Source organism: Saccostrea cucullata, unplaced genomic scaffold, assembly GCF_032062105.1.
Source record: "Saccostrea cucullata isolate Sc308-1 unplaced genomic scaffold, CSIRO_AGI_Scuc_v1 ctg16311, whole genome shotgun sequence".
NCBI classification, from domain to species: domain Eukaryota; kingdom Metazoa; phylum Mollusca; class Bivalvia; order Ostreida; family Ostreidae; genus Saccostrea; species Saccostrea cuccullata.
In genome coordinates this window covers 1-10956 of record NW_026929898.1, presented here as the reverse complement: position 1 = coordinate 10956, position 10956 = coordinate 1, and the positions used below count along the sequence as shown (strand labels likewise).

Genomic DNA, 10956 nt, shown 5'->3' with positions numbered 1-10956 from the left:
ACAAAACACATTCGATTAATCATGTTAATATACCTTTCATTTGATGAATTTTTAATCATTGTGAAATGAATAGCATAAATTGTGTACTATTTCAAGAAAGAAAATCACATAAATAACTGTCTTTTCATTTCAACTGAGTACCCGATAGGCCTATGCAGCAATCGGTGTAGAGTGGTTTCGCGCCGATTACGTGTTCGCGCCGAGGGGTATCGCGCCGGGTGGTTTCGCCCCGTTTATCTACAGGTATATACAGGTAAGGTAAGGTATTGGTAGTATACAGAATGGCTTCCCCCGATTATTGGTAGTATACAGAATGGCTTCCCCCGATTACCTGTAATTACATAAACCAGTAGGAGGTATATTTACTATACAAAAACAGCGATGAGACCGTGGTCTCTTCTATCACGTGACTAATCAGAACGAGGCTACTTTCATTTTTGCATTGCCTACGTGCAGCATGGGATTAAGCCCTATGGTATCTTCAGATTACAGCCTATTAATTAAGCTGGAAGTAAGTGACAGTGTAACATAACATAAATCTTCTCATGGTCTAAAATGCAGATTTTCACATAGAAAGCCATGGTGATCATTTTTTAATGTTTTAACCAACTGAAATGACTATATATACTTGTCATGGTCTCTATATGACAGCTACATACAAGAGACTAGGGACTATAATACACTATATACTTGTCATGGTCTCTATATAACAATAACATACAAGAGACCAGGGACTATAACACACTATATACTTGTCACGGTCTCTATATAACAACTACATACAAGAGACCAGGGACTATAACACACTATATACTTGTCACGGTCTCTATATAACAATTACATACAAGAGACCAGGGACTACAATACACTATATACTTGTCACGGTCTCTATATAACAATTACATACAAGAGACCAGGGACTATAACACACTATATACTTGTCGTGGTCTCTATATAACAATTACATACAGAGACCAAGGACTACAATACACTATATACTTGTCATGGTCTCTATATAACAATTACATAGCATGAGACCATTGACATATAACAGTCTTAAACAGGCATGGTCTCATGTTTACAACACTGTAGCATGAGACCATTGACATATAACAGTCTTAAACATAGATGGTCTCATGATTACAACATTGTGGCATGAGACCATTGACATATAACAGTCATAAACAGGCATGGTCTCATGTTTACAATACTGTAGCATGAGACCATTGACATATAACAGTCTTAAACATAGATGATCTCATTTTTACTATACTGTAGCATGAGACCATTAACATATAACAGTCTAAAACAGGCATGGTCTCATGTTTACAACACTGTAGCATGAGACCATAGACATATATCAGTCTTAAACATAGATGGTCTCATGTTTACAACACTGTAGCATGAGACCATTGATTTATAACAGTCTTAAACAGGCATGGTCTCATGTTTACAATATTGGAGCATGAGACCATTGACATATTACAGTCACAAACATAGATGGTCTCATGTCTACAACACTGTAGCATGAGACCATTGACATATAACAGTCTTAAACATAGATGGTCTCATGTCTACAACACTGTAGCATGAGACCATTGACATATAACAGTCTTAAACAGGCATGGTCTCATGTTTACAATACTGTAGCATGAGACCATTGACATATTACAGTCACAAACATAGATGGTCTCATGTATACAACACTGTAGCATGAGACCATTGACATATAACAGTCTGAAACATAGATGGTCTCATGTTTACAATACTGTAACATGAGACCATTGACATATTACAGTCACAAACGTAGATGGTCTCATGTATACAACACTGTAGCATGAGATCATTGACATATAACAGTCTTAAACATAGATGGTCTCATGTTTACAACACTGTAGCATGAGATCATTGACATATTACAGTCACAATCATAAATGGTCTCATGTATACAACACTGTAGCATGAGACCATTGACATATAACAGTCTTTAACAGGCATGGTCTCATGTTTACAATACTGTAGCATGAGACCATTGACAAATTACAGTCACAAACATAGATGGTCTTATGTTTACAACACTGTAGCATGAGACCATTGACATATAACAGTCTTAAACAGGCATGGTCTCATGTTTACAACATTGTAGCATGAGACCATTGACATATAACAGTCTGAAACATAGATGGTCTCATGTTTACAATACTGTAGCATGAGACCATTGACATATAACAGTCTTAAACAGGCATGGTCTCATATTTACAACATTGTAGCATGAGACCATTAACATATAACAGTCTTAAACATAGATGGTCTCATGTATACAACACTGTAGCATGAGACCATTGACATATAACAGTTTTAAACAGGCATGGTCTCATGTTTACAACATTGTAGTATGAGAACATTGACATATAACAGTCTGAAACATAGATGGTCTCATGTTTACATTACTGTAGCATGAGACCATTGACATATTACAGTCACAAACGTAGATGGTCTCATGTATACAACACTGTAGCATGAGATCATTGACATATAACAGTCTTAAACAGGCATGGTCTCATGTTTACAATACTGTAGCATGAGACCATTGACATATTACAGTCACAATCATAAATGGTCTCATGTATACAACACTGTAGCATGAGACCATTGACATATAACAGTCTTAAACATAGATGGTCTCATGTCTACAACACTATAGCATGAGACCATTGACATATAACAGTCTTAAACAGGCATGGTCTCATGTTTACAATACTGTAGCATGAGACCATTGACATATTACAGTCACAAACATAGATGGTCTCATGTTTACAACAGTGTAGCATGAGACCATTGACATATAACAGTCTGAAACATACTCATGTCTACAACACTGTAGCATGAGACCATTGACATATAACAGTCTTGAACAGGCATGGTCTCATATTTACAACATTGTAGCATGAGACCATTACCATATAACAGTCTTAAACATAGATGGTCTCATGTATACAACACTGTAGCATGAGACCATTGACATATAACAGTTTTAAACAGGCATGGTCTCATGTTTACAACATTGTAGCATGAGACCATTAACATATAACAGTCTGAAACATAGATGGTCTCATGTATACAACACTGTAGCATGAGACCATTGACATATAACAGTTTTAAACAGGCATGGTCTCATGTTTACAACATTGTAGCATGAGACCATTAACATATAACAGTCGTAAACATAGATGGTCTCATGTTTACAACATTGTAGCATGAGACCATTGATATATAACAGTCGTAAACATAGATGGTCTCATGTATACAACACGGTAGCATGAGACCATTGACATATATAGGTCTAAAACATAAATGGTCTCATGTTTACAACACTGTAGCATGAGACCATTGACATATAACAGTCTGAAACATAGATGGTCTCATGTTTACAATATTGGAGCATGAGACCATTGACATATTACAGTCACAAACATAGATGGTCTCATGTATACAATACTGTAGCATGAGACCATTGACATATAACAGTCTTAAACATAGATGGTCTCATGTCTACAACACTGTAGCATGAGACCATTGACATATAACAGTCATAAACAGGCATGGTCTCATGTTTACAATACTGTAGCATGAGACCATTGACATATAACAGTCTTAAACAGGCATGGTCTCATGTTTACAATACTGAAGCATGAGACCATTGACATGTAACAGTCTTATACATAGATGGTCTCATGTTTACAATACTGAAGTATGAGACCATTGTCATATTACAGTCTTAAACAGGCATGGTCTCATGTTTACAACACTGTAGCATGAGACAATTGACATATAACAGTCTTAAACATAGATGGTCTCATGTTTACAATACTGTAGCATGAGACCATTGACATATAACAGTCTTAAACAGGCATGGTCTCTTGTTTACAACATTGTAGCATGAGACCATTGACATATAACATGTCTTAAACATAGATGGTCTCATGTCTACAACACTGTAGCATGAGACCATTGACATATAACAGTCTTAAACAGGCATGGTCTCATGTATACAATATTGTAGCATGAGACCATTGACATATAACAGTCATAAACAGGCATGGTCTCATTTTTACAATACTGTACCATGAGACCATTAACATATAACAGTCTTAAACAGGCATGGTCTCATGTTTACAATACTGTACCATGAGACCATTGACATATAACAGTCTTATACATAGATGGTCTCATGTTTACAATACTGTAGCATGAGACCATTGACATATAACAGTCTTAAACAGGCATGATCTCATGTTTACAATGCTGTAGCATGAGACCATTGACATATTACAGTCACAATCATAAATGGTCTCATGTATACAACACTGTAGCATGAGACCATTGACATATAACAGTTTTAAACAGGCATGGTCTCATGTTTACAACATTGTAGCATGAGAACATTGACATATAACAGTCTGAAACATAGATGGTCTCATGTCTACAATACTGTAGCATTAGACCATTGACATATTACAGTCACAAACGTAGATGGTCTCATGTATACAACACTGTAGCATGAGATCATTGACATATAACAGTCTTACATAGTGGTCTCATGTTTACAATACAGCATAGGCCATGGTCTCATCTCATGTTTACAATACTGAAGCATGAGACCATTGACATATTTACAGTCACAATCATAGATGGTCTCATGTATACAACACTGTAGCATGAGACCATTGACATATAACAGTCTGAAACATAGATGGTCTCATGTTTACAATATTGGAGCATGAGACCATTGACATATTACAGTCACAATTATAGATGGTCTCATGTATACAATACTGTAGCATGAGACCATTGACATATAACAGTCTTAAACATAGATGGTCTCATGTCTACAACACTGTAGCATGAGACCATTGACATATAACAGTCATAAACAGGCATGGTCTCATGTTTACAATACTGTAGCATGAGACCATTGACATATAACAGTCTTAAACAGGCATGGTCTCATGTTTACAATACTGAAGCATGAGACCATTGACATATAACAGTCTTATACATAGATGGTCTCATGTTTACAATACTGAAGCATGAGACCATTGACATATAACAGTCTTATACATAGATGGTCTCATGTTTACAATACTGAAGTATGAGACCATTGACATATAACAGTCTTAAACAGGCATGGTCTCATGTTTACAACATTGTAGCATGAGACAATTGACATATAATAGTCTGAAACATAGATGGTCTCATGTTTACAATACTGTAGCATGAGACCATTGACATATAACAGTCTTAAACATAGATGGTCTCATGTTTACACTACTGTAGCATGAGACCATTGACATATAACAGTCTCAAATGAAGCATCAAGGGCTGGTACCTCTGTCTATAATGGTTAAATATAAATAAATTTAAATTACATCAACTTTTAATTGGATTAAATTATGCAGAACTTATTTCCTCTTCTTTTTACACCAGACATATTTATAGTTATTATGTATATTTATTAAATAAATGTATAAATTAACACATTATAAATTTTTATGTATGTAGTGATAATTTATTGATGTATCCTTATTATTTTCGTAATCATTAACTATACCTCATCATCAATGATGGTGTCCTGTTCGTAGATGGCAGACTCTGGCTCAGGCTCTGGGACTGGGACTGTCTCTGGGACTGGCTCAGGCTCTGGGACTGGCTCAGGCTCTGGGACTGGGACTGGCTCAGGCTCTGGAACTGGCTCTGTCTCCATCAACTCCTCCATGCTGTCCGTGGTCACTTGCTGAAGAGCGTGGGGGGCAACTGGAGCCTAAAATAGTTGAACATAATTTAATAACATTATATCAACAAGATTATATGATGTTCTGATTGATATTCTAATTAATTTCCTTTCTATACATTTTATTATCTTATATTAATTACCGTCATTAGTTATTTTATGTAAATACTCTTAACATAATAAAAAAGATACCTCTAGTCTGGTAGACTCTAGAGGAGGTGGAGCAATGGTACTCTCCTCTGTAGAAATCTCCCCTGGCACAAACGTTGGCATGGTGCAGTCTCGACAGTACCAGGAAATGATTCCCTCTCCCCGCATTGTAGCCAGGTACAATGAGCAAGAAATGCCAGTATCGCACAAGCGATGCTGCCACCGCTCACATCCATCACAACACAGGGCGTGTTGCTTGGCACGTACCTAAATATAAGTAAAATTAATTAATTTAACTGTAGGATTGGATTCTTTTTTTATATATATATACTCAGAAAAAACTATCAATTATATTTACAGATATTCATATATATATTTATTAATTTTTCAAAGAGACTATGGAAGTTTAATTTTTTTTTCTAAGAATGTTTTATTAATGTTTGAACAGTTATCCCAGTCAAACTGGCAAGTTTTAAAATTTATGTTTTTAAAAAAATATTTTTATCAATTACATTTATATAACGTCCATCCTAGATTTGCTTTTATTGCAAAAAGTTTTTACATTATGTTATTGTAACCAAAGGTGATGAACATATCTATCCAAAATACTCATGTTATATATTCTATTTGTGTCTATTTGTGTATAATATCTTTCCCAAATTAAAGTTAACAATGATAAATATTTATCTGTTATTTATTCACTTAGTTTAGAAACAGCTGAATTTTCATTTATTTTTTAAATCTTTCATTTGCTTTGATGATACCAACTCATTTTATTTCATAGTTTACTAGTGTTTCTTTTATTATTATTTTTTTTTTTTTCCTTTACCCACACAACAATGCATATCTTGCCTATGTAGGTAGAGATAGACCCAATCACTAGGCAGGATATATATGTTATTATTATTTTTTATTTTATTTGATTTTTTCCCCTTCTTCTTTCTCAAATTTGCTATGTCTGTGTGAATTTTTAATTTTCTAAACTTTCAAATTTATTTATTTATTATAATTATTATTAATAATACAATTAGTTATTTTTTTATCCGAATTTATGGATTAAACTTAGTGCTTAATTTTTATTTTTATCATATAACTTTTATTAATTCATTTACTTACTTATTTATTTATTTATAACCTGCACGTTATATTTACTTTTGTTCCTCTTAATGCAATCGTATTGCTTTTCAATTTGTTTATTTTTTTTTTTAACTTATTCTAATGAAATGTGTATATATGTGCATGTGTTTTTTGCATGTTAATTTATGCTCTAAATGTTTTCTTGTGATATTTTAACTGTGATATATCTCATTAAAACTCAAAATAAATATAATTATTGAAGTTTCAATGCCTAAATTATACAGTTATTAAATAAATCAATATATATTTAATTTAAAATATAAAAAAAAATAGTTTAAATATAAGTATAACAACTTGAAATATAACAATCTTAAATTTTGGCACACAACTACATATGTATATCTCATTAAAAAACTAACTTAAGACTCAATTTCTTTTTATTAAATTCGAATACACAATTACATTTAAAATATACCTCTTTAAATACAGACATCATTAATTAGAAAATGGAATAATATTCTTCATTGTAAGTATCGCTTATAGATATAAATTCTTTAAAACATACATATACATACATGTGTGCCAAAATTATAAAAAGAAAAACAAAAATTATTTTTGTATATATATATATATAAAATATAATAAACTTAAACATATATAAATATATATACAAAGATATAGAACATCCTGAAAACTTCAAAGGTAAACTATCTTAAAATACAGACATCATTAATTAGAAAATGGAATATTATTCTTCATTGTAAGTTCCTCTTGTAGATATAAATTCTTTAAAACTTCAAAGCTTATATATGTAAAACTATAATGCATCCTAGATAATATACAATTATAATACATAACTAGAAATTATTTAAGACGTAAGACATAAAAAAAAACTTTTTAGGTCTACTAATATTGAGAATTTTGGGATTAAAAAAAGAAATACTTACCGTTTTTCTGCAATGAAGACAGCTGGTCATGGTGATTTTTGTTGGTAGAATGAAGTTTTTGGAAATACATTTGAAAAACGCACGACTTGTCTCTCATCATTATTTATAATTAATCTGCTCGTCATTAATGATCAAACGATAATCAAACGACTACCCGATAAGCGGTATCTTCAGTAGTTCAGCGGCGCGAACCCACGCGGGGCGAAACCACCCGGCGCGAACAAGTAATCGGAGCGAACCCACTCGGCGCGAACACGGGATCGGAGCGAAACCACCCGCATTCCAGCAATCGTCACTGCCCCCCCTCCCCCCTTCAATACTTTGATGCATGTTTCTCGCACCATATTTTATCCAAGAAGTAGATAACATACCGTTTTCAGCATAAAAATCATCTTTATCAAAAGAATCTAGGATTCTGTGTCCAGGCTTTCCTCTGTGTCTTCTTTTCCACATGTTTATTGTATCCCGCTTCGAAACAATTGGACTTCCGCTTTTTTTACACACGCGCATGCGTAATCTAGAAGTGTGTAACGTCAGAGATGTGTAAGTGAAGATGGCAATTTCAATCAACACGATATCTGTGTAATCATGTGTCCGATAAAACCCCGTAACTGGGACACGTTATTTTTTTGATATTTTTAGGATTTAGACATGTCAATTTTTCGTTTTCAACGATAAAAAAGTTTGGGGACTTAAATCAAGTCCCCAATGTTTTTTATGTCCCCATTTTACGACTTGCGTATCTGTAGCAGGTCCCCAGTATGGGGGAGCCACACACGCACACACACACACACACACACACACACACAAAACATTCATGCCTTTTTTCTGGATCTGGGGTTGTATTTGTTTATTTATTTTTTATTATTGGTTATAACTCCTCTTCTAAAAAAAATTTGAAGCCATCCTTGCATATTTATTGTATATTTTTCGTACCACATGTCTAAACATATTTTAAAGGTGTTCTATTGCTTATAGTAAATGTTGCATTTTTTTGCTTCCATCAAAACAAAAAAATATAACAGTATTCTGTAATAATTCAGAATGTATAAAAAGATATCTTTAGGTTTTAAAGGGCCTTGGGTGTGTAATTTATTGTTTTTCAAGAGTTTTTCAACTTTGATTGTTTTCATTAGTTCTTAATTCATCGAGTGATAGTTGCGTGGTGTTCAGACGTGTGACTAGTAACCACGCTACAGAGACGACTGACATAAATAATGGTAAGAGCAAGGTAATAATATAAAAGAAAATAAAATTCCTTTTTATCTGTATCACATACTGTACTTCAATGATGCAATATTAGTTTTTTTTTATTATGAGTGATATAAACCAAACCTGTTTAAGGAGGTTATAAGTAGACATGTACATGTGATAATTTTATCGCAAATTTGTTTGCTTGTATTAAGTTGATGTAACTAAAAGTGTCGTTGTATTACGGTTTTGCACGTCAAATTGCCTTTATATCTGAAAATATTAATAAACTTATCCTTTGTAGTTCGTCATTGGTTTTCCTAGTTTTTTTTAGAAATACTAATGTACAATTATTTCCTTCATTTGGGGTTTGTCTCCCAATTGTTTTAAGCCCAAGAATTGTATCTTTCTATAAACAATGTCTAAAATGCGTCAAACTTTTGACAAATAAGGTCATGATACAAAAGATATTAAATCGTTCAATGTCAACATGTAACTTCTATAATCGCTGTATCGACTTTGTTAGTAAATATAATCTTAATTTTCACATCACACTGAATTATCTACGGATTTTTCAGTTGACCCTATCAGAAACTCCCCCATGGCACCTATAATTCCAATTCTAATGTTTTCAAAGATAAATGTTTTGTCTGCCTTCTGTTGTACAAATGTTTTCTTGCATTTTTCTTGATGAAAATTTATCATACATATCAAATTTAGTAGGAATGGTAATTCCCATCGTTGCTGGTGGGTTTACTTTCATTATTTGTGTCATCACTGGGATAGTATGTTATATAAGGTAAAAATTACATATACATATACATGTACTGAATAAGTACTCGATTCTTTTTCTAAACCTCTGTAAATTTTGTTTCCCTTTCTAAATGATCTTTCTAAAAGAAAACGATTTCAATCAAAATTATACTTAAAACTTATACGTACCATGAAACAATATAACACAAAGTTCACATGTTTTATGTAGGATGCAGAAAAAGAAGAAGCACCAAAACTCTCCCACTGCTGAAGCTGTTGTGTATGATAATAGTGATGAAACATTTGTTTTGGAAACATTTCCTTCGAATGAAGCAAGTGAAAAGAAATTGAAGTATGCGAAAATACCTCAGGATTCTGGTACAGAAAGCAGAAAAAGAATTCTGGAAAATAATAAAATTATTGAAACAACAAGATCAGAGACAGAGTATGATCACCTTCATCAGAAGAACAGACTCAGTTCATCAGCAGCAGATAACATGGATAACATGTACAGTAGCATACAAGGCAATCAAAACGGAGCACAAATTTTAGTGGATGATACTTATGACCATACGATCGGAATGGAAAGTAAATGTGGATCGTGTCAGATAAATCCTAGTGTGAATGATTTCTACGATCAGGCTCATGTGTCTGAAAATGTGACGTCAGCAACAGACGACTTTTACAGTCACGTCATGGGCGACAAAATTCTATCACAAAACATGTTGGTAGATTACACATATGACGGAACAGGGGAAATTGGAAATAAATATGGAACATCACTATAATAATGTGAATAATACTTACGACCAAGCACAATTTCTGCCTGAAACGCAGGAATCGCCTAAAAATAATTCTCAAGTTTCTGAAATAGTTTACGACCAACCAACATGACCTAACCGGTGTTTTTTGTCTAAAATTCGATTGTAGCTTCTCTTTTTTTCACTAGCATTGAAATATGAAATTTAATATATGCAAATTATAACTTTGTTTCCCAAAAATTTAAATCTCCAAAAGTCAGTTGCCCTAAATAAATTAATACTTTGG

General features: G+C 33.3%; 2 protein-coding genes across 2 annotated transcripts; one reads left to right on the top strand and one right to left on the bottom strand.

The window, feature by feature from the left end:
- Positions 1 to 5611: 5611 nt before the first annotated feature.
- On the bottom strand, positions 5612 to 6229 carry LOC134282443 (nucleolar protein 3-like; the record flags this gene model as incomplete). Its single annotated transcript, XM_062764850.1, has 2 exons — positions 5984 to 6229; positions 5612 to 5821 (listed from the first exon to the last, which is right to left on the bottom strand). Coding segments are annotated over exons 1-2 (336 nt in total), but the record flags the coding sequence as incomplete, so codon positions are not given.
- A 3614-nt stretch (positions 6230 to 9843) lies between these two features.
- On the top strand, positions 9844 to 10930 carry LOC134282442 (uncharacterized). Its single transcript, XM_062764849.1, has 2 exons — positions 9844 to 9955; positions 10139 to 10930. The coding sequence occupies exons 1-2, from the start codon at positions 9882 to 9884 to the stop codon at positions 10695 to 10697; spliced, it is 633 nt and encodes a 210-aa protein (XP_062620833.1). The 5' UTR covers positions 9844 to 9881; the 3' UTR covers positions 10698 to 10930.
- The last annotated feature ends 26 nt before the right edge of the window (positions 10931 to 10956 follow it).

Excerpts from the sequence above, each read along its gene's own strand:
- LOC134282442 (XM_062764849.1), top strand. The coding sequence starts at position 9,882 with ATGGTAATTCCCATCGTTGCTGGTGGGTTTACTTTCATTATTTGTGTC. Across the intron at positions 9,956-10,138 it reads GGGATAGTATGTTATATAAG|GATGCAGAAAAAGAAGAAGC; the intron begins GTAAAAATTACA and ends TGTTTTATGTAG.